This window comes from Balaenoptera ricei, chromosome 17 (assembly GCF_028023285.1).
Source record: "Balaenoptera ricei isolate mBalRic1 chromosome 17, mBalRic1.hap2, whole genome shotgun sequence".
In the NCBI taxonomy this organism is placed as follows: Eukaryota; Metazoa; Chordata; class Mammalia; order Artiodactyla; family Balaenopteridae; genus Balaenoptera; species Balaenoptera ricei.
The window spans coordinates 2898143-2911900 of record NC_082655.1 but is presented as its reverse complement, the minus strand read 5'-3'; the positions used below and the strand labels follow the sequence as shown (position 1 = coordinate 2911900).

Sequence of the window (13758 nt, the reverse complement as noted above, 5' to 3'; positions counted from 1 at the left end):
ACGGACGAGAAAACATCCCAAGAGCTGGATGCTGCTCTCACAGGTTGGATCTTAAAAGCAGGAATATCCACTTACCTCAACAGGGAAATGAAACCATCTACCTGGCCCTCCTACCGAATCCCACCCACCTTTTCTCCTTCCTGACACTGAGTGCCTGGGTTGACGCCGTCGGCCTCTTTCTTCTTCATTTTCACGCTCCAGTTCGTTCAGTCTCTAGTCCTAGCAAATCCATCCACTAAATTTGCTTCCTACCGCACCGTTGGACCTCCCAGCTTTCTAGCTTCCTGCCCAAATGGGCGACGAGCCCCCACTCGGTTACAGCCTTTTTAAGACCCAATCCATCCCTGCTACGGCCATCACATCAGGGCGGTCTTATTTTAAAAAAAAATTCTGATCATGACATTTGCTAATTAAATTCTATAAATGCTCCCAATTAACTGCAGGAGAAAACTGAAAACCCTCTCTTTACATGATGTGGTCCCATCTCTCTCACCTGTTTCCTTTCAAATCATTTTAGCTCAGATTTAAACGCACCATGTTTTTCCTAAGTACCTCTCTTCCTCACCTACAAAGCTGGAGACTCCTTAAAGCAGGGGTCCCCAACCCCCAGGCCACGGACTGGTACCGGCCCACGGCCTGTTAGGAACTGGGCCACACAGCAGGAGGTGAGCGGCGCCCCATCCCTCACATCACCGCCTGAGCCATCCCCCCCTCCCCGGTCCATGGAAAAACTGTCCTCCACGAAACCGGTCCCTGGTGCCAAAAATGTTGGGGACCGCTGCGTTAAAGGACAGTTTGCAGGGGAGCCGCCTGGACCCCAAACCTCCCCTGTGTTAGCACCTCCGCCCAGGCATGGCCACACCATTTGTGCTTACAAACAGCACAGGATTGAACACAAAGGTGCTGTTTACAGGAAATCCACTAGACTGAGGAATTGAGAAGTACAGATTATGTCATTAATTTCTGCATTCTTGACCCCGAGTAGACATTTAATGAATAATTTTACTAAAATAAAAAATTTCCCAGCGTATTTAATTGCAAAATTGTATGTACAAATGTCTCGCTGATATTCATTAGACTTTTTTTGAACTCTTCACAAATACTTACAAGTAACATTTATTTGATTGGAAAACTGTTTTGGTTCATTTATGCCACAAGTATTTATTGTCTAACTAATATGGGGTAAAAAGAAAGCTCCTTTCAGTGTAAAAAAGTCAATTCTGCTTTGTTGTGCAAAGTGCTATTGAGATTATATGGGTATAGTTGGCTCTGAATAAACATCTGACAAATTTGTTGATATTCAGCCATGATAATTACACTTGAATTAAAGACAGAACAATGGCTGTGTCACTTAGGACTTCCTGTCTCTACTTAAAAGAAGTATCTTTTAAGATTTGCCCAAGCATACAAAAATTCACAGTGTCAACAATTCATAATTTCCTACTAATTATAAGAATCTCACTGCCCTACGGTGACAAATTTATATTCTCCCAAATGTTAGGTTTAATCTAATTCTAAAATAAAACCATGAAATAAACAGGATTCAAAGAAACAAAGAAAAAATGTGTTATTAAAGCATCCTCCTGTACCTGTTGATAGAAGAAATTCAGAGTTGGCTTGTCTTCAGTAAACTGGTTTAGAAATCCTTTTGGCAAATAACGAATTCTCAATTCATATCTAAAAAAAAATTAACAAAATAAAGCAATTAGAAATAAGTCATTTTCTCAATTCATAGTCTACAATATTATTTTGAGTATGGCACTGCCAATTACTCTGAAATATCATTTTAAAAATAATTTAAAATATAATCAATTAATCTGTCAATGTAAATGTTTTCTTTTTCAGCACAAAAACGTGCATGTGAGTATGCTACAGCTCGAGGATTCTGCAGGAGACAGAGCATGATGAGAAGCCCAGAGAGCGCCCAGAAGTCCCTCCAGCCCCACTGCCCAGGGGCAGCACCACCTTCCACTCCCCAGAGGTGGGCTCTGCATGCCTGGAGGCCCACAGGAGGTACCCTCGTGTGTCCGGCTTCTTTCATTCACCAATATGCTCGTGAGACTCCTCGCTATCGAGTAACTGCAGTTTGCTCACAGCTGACAGTCCTGCACTGTACGATAGACCACAATCATTCATCCACAATGCTGTGATGGCCGTTTGAGTAGTTTCCACCTTGGGGCTATTAAGAATAATGCTACGAGCACTCTTTATCTTCCTCTAAAAAAGTAATTCTGCTCAGGAAGCCAAACTTCAAGAATGGTCAAAACAAACGAATTTCACCAGAATGCTCTCTCTGTGCCTCATTCTGTGTATGTGTGTGTCCGCCCATATGAACACTCGCATGCACGCCTTTTGGTGAACGTATGTACACATCTCTGCCAGACGTAGACCAGGAGCATCATCACTGGATCCTAACGAGCACACACCTTAGGCAGCGCAGATATGACCAGAGACTAAGGTAAAGAGCTGTACCAATGCACACTCCCACAAGCAGCACGGGCGCTCCGGTTCCACTATTCCTCACCTCTACTTGGTACTTCTAACCTTTTCATTTTAGGACCTCTGATATTTACAGCAAGAGCACACAGTGGTTTTAATTAGTACTTCCTTGATGAGTAACACAGATGGGCACTTCTTCATTTGATAATTGACCATTTTTGGTTATCTTCTTTTGTGAAGTGTCTGCTAAAGCTTTTGCCCCTTTCTTACTGAGTCATCTGTGTCATCCCCCCCCCCCCGCACCCCACCACTGACTTGTAGGTATTCTTTACATGTTCTGGACGTTAAGGCCTTTGTTAGGCTTAGTGAATATCCTCTCCCACTCTATGGCTTGCCTTTCACTATTTTAATGGTACCTTTTAAAAATTATTTTTAAAATCTTTTTAACAGTATCTTTTGAGGAAGAAAGTTTGTGATTTTTATGCAGTCCTATTTATTCCTTTTCTTTTTAATAAATTATCTTAGTGTTTTGTTTATAAAATATTTGCCTACACAAAGGTTATAAAGATATGAATTTTTTCTAGAAGTTTCATAAACTGATCTTTTAAAAATGTATTAGGCTCACAGGGAAAATAATGCAAAGTAATCAGTACAATTCTTTTGGTTCAATTAAGGGTAGAAAAAATGCAAGATACACATACACAAGTTCTGCTGAGATTTTTAAGTGTTCGTCTTATTAAAATACACAACTGCCAAACAATGAGGTTCCATTGTACTTCTGCTCTCTGAAGGTGTTCCAATAACTTACTGCAGATATTTTACATTGGGCAACTATTTACAGAAGCACAATAGGTTTCATTTATTTTGAATTTAGGACTTACCAGGCACCTTATATGCACCATTTCTCTTAATCAACATAATAATCAAAGAACAAAAGTGTACTTATTCACATTCAGCAGACCAGGAGAACGATGCTGGCAAAAGTAAGCAACCAGTTCCAAGGCTGGAAGCTCCAGGATCAAACAGGCTGCAGGAGGCTTTGGTATTAATGTTACTCCATTTTAACGATTTTAAAAAAACAAACAAACAAAAACTGCTCCGCAAGTCAAACATTTGGCAGCCTGGCTCCACCCCCACGCTCTTAACACCCAGCATCCTGACGACGATGTCAACTAACGTTTAGGGACTACTCAGGATACGACAGAAATTGTGATAAGCATTTTAACCAGATGACTTCTTTTCATCAGCAACAACCCCACAAGAAGCAGAGAGAACGTGGGCCCTGGATCAAGACCGCCTGCGCCTGAATTCTGGCTCCCTCACTTGTTCACTGTCTGCCATCACCTCTCTGTGCCTCAATTTCCTCATCAGGACGCCGGGAGAAGTGAATGAGCCGTCACTGCACATCATCACAACCATCTGGACGGTTTATCTACCTCATCAGTCATTACTCAACAACGATTTACTTCGGCACCAATCATCTACAGGCACAATTCGAGAGGCTGGGAAGACATTAGTGAATAAAAAAGGCACGAAGTACCAGCCTTCAAAAAGTTTCTATTTTTGTGGTGGAAGCCAGACAGCAAACACATAAGTATCTTTGAGGTGGTAGGTAATGTGATAAAGGCAAATAAGCCAAATAAGGGGAGTAACAAATGATGAAGTACTATTTTATAAAGGGAATTGGTGAAGGACACTCTGACTCAGTGATACCTGAAGGAAGATGTAAAGGAAGTAAGGAAGGGAGTTATGCAGTTATGTGCAGGGAGGAGAATGTGTAAAGGCCCTGAGGCCAGAGGGTGCCTGGGGGCAAATGCAGCTATAGCCCACTGACGAGGGCAGTGACTAAAAGGGCTTCCAGGAGGGGTGGGATCAGGAGCTGGCAGACCTCACAGGACCCTGCTCATCATGGTGGTGGGGCTCATCCCAGAGAGAAAGGAAGCTCCAGGAGCACTGTGGCCAGAGCAGTAACATCGCATTACTGAGGCCCAGCCAGGTGGTACTAGGTAGAGCAGACACCAGGGACCAAAGGGAGGCCAGGAGGGGACTGGCCAGAAATAGTGACCAGGTTACTATTTCACCCAATTTTCATAGATGGGGGAGAAAAGAGTTTTGGGAATTAGGTAATTTTGCCAAGGTCCCACAGCTATTAGGAGGCAGACCTGGGATTCCACTTCAACATGTCTGAATGCCCAGAGGCAGAATGAAACTACGAGAAGGCACCTGTGCTTAGAAACAGAGAGGAATGTAAGTTGATCTTGGTCATGGGGGTGGGCAAGGTCTTTAGATCCTATTAAGGGTCTTGGTCCCTGCTTCAGCCCACTACCGTCTAGCATATTCCCCCTCACAACCCTACGGACACTTTGCTCAAGGCCTCCGAATTTAATTCCAGTCCAAACACCTCAGCCCAGTCCTTAAACCGCAGCACCTGAAGCCCACAGCCTATCGGACCTCTCGCGCCAGCATCGCCACTCCCTTCTCCTCCGTGAAACTCACCGTTTTCCTCATACTTCTGCTACTCTGCTAAGAGCCTGGCTGTGTCCTGACACATGTCCACGTCTCTGCTCTAGGCCACTCCATGGATTTCTGAGCAGCGGCTAACTACAACATGTCCCAAATAAAACCATCCTTTTGCTTCTACTAAGTAATACATTAACATTAATGCCACCAACAACTAACTGCCTCAGTCTTACCTCCAACTGTGAGCACCAAGACACCCACATGCAAACGGACGACTGATGGGGAGGAGCAGGAAATGTTTCTGAAAAGCTGAGTTGGATGAAGATCTGATAACCCGGATAGCGAGAAGGATTAACTAGCCAGACTGCGAGTAGTGAAATAAACAAACGTACAATTTCACGAAAACTACACAGATGACCCTCATAAACAATGTGGTGTGGACAGCTCTTTCTTACAGTAGACTTCCAGTTTAAAAACCCTAGAAGGAAGGATAGAAATAGAAACTCACCATTTGGCAAAAATTACAGTAATGAATACTGCAAAAAAGAATCACCAATGATGCTGAGATTAGTGGGAGAAAATACAGTGAGAAACAGAGTATATGCACAGTATCTGTACTTCCCCAGAAGATATTACTTAACTACAAAGGGGACAATAATAACTTTATAACAGAGAAACCTGGCCACCACCTTACATCAAATGATCCAAGTTAAAACCGCCAGTAAAATGAGTCATAGCATCATCGAAGACTTCCTGCTAAAATGCAGTGCGAAAACCAACATCTTGATTGTGGTGCTCTTCCCCAAATGCATAAGCTCAATATAATCATGAAAAAAAAAAAAAAAAAAACAAAACAAACCAGACAAACCCAAATTGAGGAACACGGTACAACCAGCCAGTGTTCTTCAAAAGGGTCAAGGTCATCAAGGACAAAGACAGCCTGAGGACATGTCCCAGATTAGAAAAGACCCAAGGCAACAGGACACTGAGACACATGGTGCTCTGATCTGGATCCTGGGCCAGAGGAGGGACAACTGTGAAATTTGATGATGTCTGTAGATTAGTTAATAGTATTGTATCAATGTTAAGTTCCTGGTTTCAATATCTGGGCTATGTTTAAGTAAGATTTTAACATTTAGTGAAGCTGACTGAAGGGTACACAGGATTTCTGTGTACTATTTTTGCAACTTTTGATACATATTGAGAATAAGAAGAAATTCTCACATACCTAAGACGGACTATTCTGTAGCTGTGATAACAAATAACTACCAGAAGGAGTTTTAAACCAGCCTGGTCAATAAACAGCAGTTCTGTGTAGCCACAGACCGGCCAGAAATCTGTTCATCTTTGTGCTGTCAGTGTCTGGTGCAGAAGTATCCAATAAATGTTCAATTAATAAATCAGCAAATGTGGAAGTCCATCCTGTTTTTTAAAGGGGTCACTTCCAAACTTGTCAGAATGTTCCTCTATTTACTCTCTTACTGCTTTAAATCTTCTAAAGAACTCTTGTTGAATTCAGTGTTATAATGAAAGACTAGCTTTTCAAATTAAGGTATAGGCACACGGAATGTTGTTTCAAGATAACATAGAAAGCTATCAAAATACAATCTAAAACTTCCTAAGCTATCATTAGTCATTTTCTTTTGTCATCTTTGAAAAGGGAAACCTTTCCTCTATATAAAAGACTTTTTTTTCCTGCAAAGGTCTGAAAAAAAAAAATCCTCCCTTTGCAGAGCGAGGAGCTGCCCAACAGCCGTGAGCAGGAGAATGTGAACCACATCTGATAACGATGAAAAGGACTTTCTTTCCCACTTGCTCTGCAGAAGCCCCACAATTCTCTCTCAAATGCCGAGAGAGCCTCCCCCTCAGACCTGGCTCTCAAAGCCCTGAATCCTACACCAAAAGGACTGGGCCATTTAATACCTGATTAACCTGCTCAGAAGTCAGACCAGTCCATGTAGGTGATTCCAGATAACCAAAATTTAGTCATCAAAATTTAACTAGAATTTAATTATCTAGGTGCAAAACTTTAAAGTTTACATCTGTTTGGTAGAAATCTCTCAAAACTGCATGATAGATACCTTTTGTTACACTATAAAGTAGGTATAGTACTGTAATTCAAACTTTTTTGGCTGACTCAAGATCCTAGCACACACCATCCACCTAACCGAGATCTCCCAGGACCCCAGGGACAGATGAGCAAGTGCCTGCTCCCCGAAAGACTGCGAAGGAAGCAGGGCCCGTGCCTGTCCATGCGGCGCAGTGGCCTCGGGCTCTGCCTCAGGACCCCAGGAGTCCACCCAAGTCCCTGAGGGCTCTTACGAGGACGGGAGGGGCCAGGGTGCTCTCCCCACAGAGGCTCTAGACGGATCATCTCCCCTGACCCTTTATTTACATGTTCAATATTGTCTTACCCATCTGATGTGTTCCCAACAATATTCTTAGGTTTATTTTTCTTTCTACTTTGTAAAAGTATATCATGCTGTGTGTCATCTCCTGGGACTTTTCGTTTTTTAACTGAGGTAAAATTCACATAAAAAGTAACCATTTTAGGGAATTCCCTGGCGGTCCAGTGGTCAGGACTCCATGCTCTCACTGCCAGAGCCCGGGTTCAATCCCTGCTTGGGGAACTAAGATCCTGCAAGCCAGTGGCGCACCACCCCCCCCACCCCCGAAAGTAACCACTTTGATGTGTGCAACTCAATGGTACTGCTGTTTAGTGCACTCACACAGCTGTCCTGGGACTGCCTTTTGTCACACAATGGTATCTGTCTAAGATTTATCCACACTGTTGCAAGTCCTGATCGTTCATTTTGACTAGAGTAACATTCCACTGTGAATATTCTGCAACTGACTTAACCATCACTGCCTATTCTACGAATGTTCTTGGGTCTCTAGCCTAGCAGAGAAATGCGACAGTCTCTCGAGGACAGAACTTGAAGTGGAACAGCAGGAGAGCAGGGCATGTCATGAGGACGCTATGCCATTTTCCCAAATGGTTTTACCAATTTACATTCTCCCCAGCAGGGCAGGCAAGATCCTGTCAGATCCATAACCTCTCCTGCTATTAATTCTGTCAGACAACTTACTTTTTGCCAACCAGACAGTGTAAGATGGAATCTAATGGCCTAGATTCGTACTTCCCTGAGCACTGAGAAAGATGACAGTGTCTTCCTGTGATTACTAGTCAAACTTGTCTTCTCTTTTATGAAAATAGCTTCAAGTCTCATGCCAATTTGAGACTTCATATTGATCAGCAGAATATCTTATCCTAGTTGCAACTTGTTTCTGCACCTTTTTTTTTTTTGGCCGTACCTCATGGCTTGTGGGATCTTAGTTCCCTGACCAGGGACTGAACCCGCGCCCTCAGTAGTGAAAGCACAGAGTCCTAACCACCAGACCGCCAGGGAATTACCATTTCTGCAGTTTTGAAAATACACCTTTTGATAAACAGAATGTTTTCACCTCATTAAAGTCAAATTTATTATTCTCGTCTTTCAGAGTGAACGTTTTTGGAGTATTAAGAAAACCTTCCTACTCTAGGGCCAAAGACACATTCAACTATATTTTCCATTAAGCTTTCTCTTTTTTTTTTAAACTTAATCCATCTCAGGTGGATTTCTGTGTATTGTTCAAGATAGGATCTAATTTTGTTGTTATTCTTCCTACGAGGATAGCCATTTATCAAATCAGCCCTTCCTTTCCCCAATGACACGTCATGACATCTCTGTAAGGCCATCCTGCCTGAGACAGTTACGACCAAATGTGTGTGCTGCAGCTGCTTACTGAGGTCTTAGAAGAACTGAAGATTCCATTAAACAAGTTTAGATCTCAGGTTTATTTAACACTATGAAGAGATACTATAGCAGATACTGCAAAAAAGAAAAATCTATGTTCAAAAACCCCACAGGAATGGAAACTAATATCCAATTATTCTGATGAGTCTTGGCACTTTCATTTGAATATTAACATCCTACTTCTCAGAACTAAAGCCAGAGCTGCAGTTGCCTTCACATGTCCACCCATGGACTGAGAGAGGAGGTCTCAATGTTCTGTTTCTTTTTTTTTCAATTTTTTAAATTTTTAATGGAGTATAGTTGAGTTACAATGTTGTGTTAGCTTCAGGTGTCCAGCAAATTGTCAATGTTCTGTTTCTTGTAGTCACATACCTAACACAGGAATAAAGAGCGAGCTGGTGCATGGACCCAGTTTCTACTCTGCCACCGTTTAAGCTGTGTGACCACGGGCAGGTCATCAAGCCTCTCAGGCAATGTCTGACACACAGCAAGAAGCGTCTTAATGTGAAGACTGTTACTAACATAAACTAGTCCTGTTCAGTTCCTAGTTGATAATTTCACTATCACTGATTCAACTTCCACTTAAAATATTTTTTACTGGGTGCCTACTAAATACCTGGCACGCCCAGAACCGAGCAGTGAATACAACAGAGTCCCTGAGGGAGAGAGACTGTACCAGGCGGGCAGTGGGCTCTGTAGACAGAAAGGCTGGAAAAGGCCCTGGGGAGGAGGTGACAGTGGAGCACCTGCCCTAACGAAGGGAGGACCAAGCCAGGCCAGAAATGGCAGACGAGTACACACAGCAGTTGAGCATCAAGTTCAAAGGCACCAGGAACAATCCGCTTGGTTTGTTCAAGAGCCAGTAAGAGCGCCAGTGTGGCCAAGGTCAAGCCAAGTGAAAAGTTGGAAAAGATAAAGGCAAAAGGAGAAGTGAGATGAAGGGTTACTGTATTCAACAAGCAAGAAGGCTGGCAACAGAGAAGAGACCATCAAATGAGACCCTACCCTGAGTATCTAAGAAAACAGAATACTAAAGTTTCAAAGGGACCAGAGTCGCTCAAATGGAGGAAGGGGAGGAGCAGGAGACGGAGACGAGGACCAGGAAGTAATCACAAGCTGAGAGTGGGCTCCAGGGGTGACGGGGGGCTCCCGGGAGCTTCTGAGCAGGGACGACCTACACATTTTAAAAGATTTGTTAGCAAATGCGGTGAGCTCTACCTTAAACATATCTCGGTACAGCTGCTTCTCACTCCTTCAAGTACTACTCCCCACAGCCATCGTCTTCTGTGAATTTTTCCTGGGTTACTGCAATAACCTGTCCATTGGTTTCCTGCATGTATCCAATAAAGAGTGAATTTAATGCCAAAGGCAGGTCTAAGGTGGGCAGAAAGAGGAAAAGAGGTCACTGGAGCAGCCCCAAACGTCAAGGCTAAGCAGGAGAAGACAGACCGTGATGGTCAGTAAAAGAGGAGGAAAACCTTCACCAGAAGAGTCTGGTAAACAGGAGGCTAAATGAAGGAAATACACTCAGTATCCACAGGGGAATTGTTCCAGGATCCCCCGCAGACACCCAAATCCTCGTATGCTCACGTCAACTGGCACAGTCTGCATATGTAAGAAGCACACACCCTCTTGTATACTTGAAAGCATCGCTAGATTACTTATAGTAGTACCTTATACAAGGCAAGTGCTATGTAAATAGATGCTGGCACAGCAAATTCAAGTTTTGCTTTTTGGAACTTTCTGGAATTTCCCCCCCCCAGAATTCTGTATCAGCGGTTGGTTGAATCCATGGCTGCGGAAGCAGGGAACCTGCGGGTGCTGAGGGCCAGCTGCATGTGGACAGGAGGACGTGACTGCGGCCGTGAGCTACCGCAGAGAGTGGACTGGACGGCCAAGGGACAGACCCCATCAAAGCCGGGCCCTCAGCAGGCTGGGCCTTTTCCTTTGCACCATAAATTATTATTGTTTTTTTAAAATAAATTTGTTTATTTTATTATTTTATTTTATTTATTTATTGTTTCTGGCTGCGTTGGGTCTTTGTTGCTGCACGCAGGCTTTTCTCTGGTTGCGGCGAGTGGGGGCTACTCTTCGTTGCGGCACACGGGCTTCTCATTGTGGTGGCTTCTCTTGTTGCGGAGCAGGGGCTCCATGTGCGCAGGCTCAGCAGTTGTGGCATGTGAGATCAGTAGTTGTGGCTCGCTGGCTCTAGAGCACAGGCTCAGTAGTTGCAGCGCACGGGCTTAGCTGCTCTGCGGCATGTGGGATCTTTCCGGACCAGGGCTTGAACCCGGGTCCCCTGCACTGGCAGGTGGATTCTCAACCACTGCGCCACCAGGGAAGCCCGAACCGTAAATCATGCAGAGATGTGTTTTTAAATTGCTCAATATACTGTTGCGTGCAGGATCCTATATTTCTACATTAGAAAAAGTAGTTAGATACATAATTTTAAAACCAGTGTTTACTTACTACTGTTTGCGCTCTTCCTTTTAATTATTAGGAAAGGTAAGTTTTATTCCTTTAATACTAGTTTTGCTTTATACATTTTGAGGAATGTCTAGGAATTTATAAGTTTAAGAGTTATATCTATTTCTATACTTATTAAATTCTTGGTGAAATGAGCCTTTTACTGTTATGTAGTTGCCCTCTACATCCATAATAATTCTTGTTGGCCTGAAAATTTTTTGCACAGGATACTAATAGCATAATACTAATCTGTCTTTTTTTTCCTGGTTATTATTTGTCTGGTATACTTGTACTCATGTTTTATGTGAGATTTATTCAAATTGAAAATCAGGACTCATTAGTAGGTAGGAAAATTCTTTTTACTATTTATTTATTAATTTATTTTACTTAAGTAGAACAAAACAGAATGACATTGAAGAGAAAACCCTTAGACTTCAGTGTAAATAATAAGGCTGAGTATGTTTCATGGAATACGTAGGCCCGTTATTTACAAACAGCTCTGAGATGCACAAACAGGTACACGTGCACTAAATCTCAAGGCAAAACACATTTCTCCCTGTAAGTCAAAGAAAAATGTCTGAACATCACTGTTTTGGATACAGCCTATAAATAGCAGAGAGCTAGAATTTATTTTTTAATCACACTCTGATAACCTATGACCATTCACCGTTAGTATACCTGCATCTTATTTGTGATTTCTATTTATCCTGTTTCCCATGCCTTTTCTCTATCTCTTTCCTTCTTTTTGATCCCTACGTTTCTCTAATACCTACTTACCCAACTACGGTTTAAGTTATATTTCTAATGTTTGAGCTGTTATCCTTGTATTTAAGTTATATTTCTAATGTTTGAGCTGTTACCCTCGTATTTAGCCGATATCTGTTCTTAAGGGAATTTAACTGTGCAAACAAATAGAGGCTGCCAGTTACATTTTCCCACCACTTTGAACGTACAATCCCTCCATTGTCTTGGCATCAATCGTGCTGTAAGAAGTCTGAATTTTTCTCTGCTTGCTTTTAACATCCTCTCTTCTTCTTTTGTACAACACTATTTTACTATAATTTGCCAAAGTATGCATTTAGTTTTATTCGCCCTGTTTGAGATTTTTTTGTTAATCCTGCATTTAAGGACGCATGTCACTCACTGATTCTAGAAAGTTCTCAGCTATTTTCTCTTCAGATTATTTCCTCTTCCTCATTCTTTTTATTCTCTTCTTCAGAGTTCCTGCTAGAAAAGGGTTGACCTTCTCATTCTCCATGTTACATAAACCTGCTTTCATAATTTCCATCTGTTCATCTCTGTGCTACGTTTTGGGCAAATTTTCTCAGATCTACCTTCTTGTTTACTAAGTTTTCAGCTATGTCTAATCTGCTGCTTTATCTATCCAATGATTTCCAGAACTTCTGTTTTGTTCTTTTTCAAACCTGCTTGGTTATTTAACAGCCTGCTGTTCCCCACTGACACTTTAGAACAATCTGTACTAACCCTCACACTCTGGACGACACCACGCACGTATCAGTGGTATCTCTGATCGCATTTTCTTCTCTCATCGCCTCTACCGACGATCCATTCGCCTTCACTCATCTTATAAGCCTAGCTACACTCTCAGAGTTTTGAAGATCCCATTATTCCCATGGAGACAGGCATGTTGATTTTAAAAGCCCATACTGTGAAGTCAGATAGCTAAACCCAAATCAAAACTGTGTCACAAACTATCTATGTGGATGCAGCTTAAATCAATTTTGTTGTGCCTCTGTTTTCATCTGTAAAATAAGGATAGCAAGTCTTTACCTCCTAGGGTTTGGGTAAATGAAATATACAGTTTACAAATATATAAATCACAAATAGCACACAGCTGGCACAGTGCCTGGCTCTAAGAGCCACTCGATGGTGACAATACATCAATGCCATCATCTTCACCAGTACTAGCAGTAGCACCTTCATCACCCTTCACTTGAAGAGGGTCAGCCAAATCTTCCTTACTTTTGAGGATCCAGGCTCCACTAAAAAAAATAGCCTACTCAATTTTACTTGAAATTAGGTAAAATAAGTTGGCTTAAAAGAACAAAAGCAAAGCTTGTATACACAGGGATCTACATTCAACACTTTACTGAGCACTAAAACTATTGCTATAATGAAGGCTGCCTCTGACATGTCTGCATAAACACAGAAGGTAACAAAGTTGTGTTGATTAAAAATACCTAGAGGTATTTTCAAGTAACTTTTAGATATTCTTAGTTTTTAAACACTTATTTAATTAATTGACCAAATAGATGGAAGTCAAATCTTTGCTAGCCAGTGATGAAAAGCAACCAAACTATACTCTCACGGACTATTTTGTTAGCTCGGTTCCAGCTATTTGATAAATTTGAAAATACAACTATATTTCTTTGATAAACCGTAATTGGGTCAAGATTTTATTCAACTAAAGATTTACTCACCTAAACATGTTTGTTTTTCTTTTTAATCTTTCTAATCTTCTCAAGTTAGATCCTTGAACTGAAAGTTAATGACATTTGAATGCTCTCTTCACTCTATAACCATCTTTACCTCTGCAGCATTATCTATAAAAACGGGAACCACTGTGGAAGAATCC

General features: G+C 41.9%; 1 protein-coding gene across 16 annotated transcripts in view; it reads right to left on the bottom strand.

Moving 5' to 3' along the window:
- PTK2 (protein tyrosine kinase 2) overlaps nucleotides 1-13758 on the bottom strand; it is a 253622-nt gene that overhangs the window by 145129 nt on the left and 94735 nt on the right. For all 16 annotated transcript variants that reach the window (XM_059901755.1, XM_059901758.1, XM_059901756.1 and 13 more), the window contains one exon: nucleotides 1590-1677. In XM_059901755.1, coding sequence (XP_059757738.1) covers nucleotides 1590-1677 — 88 coding nt within the window. The remainder of the gene's footprint in view (nucleotides 1-1589; nucleotides 1678-13758) is intronic.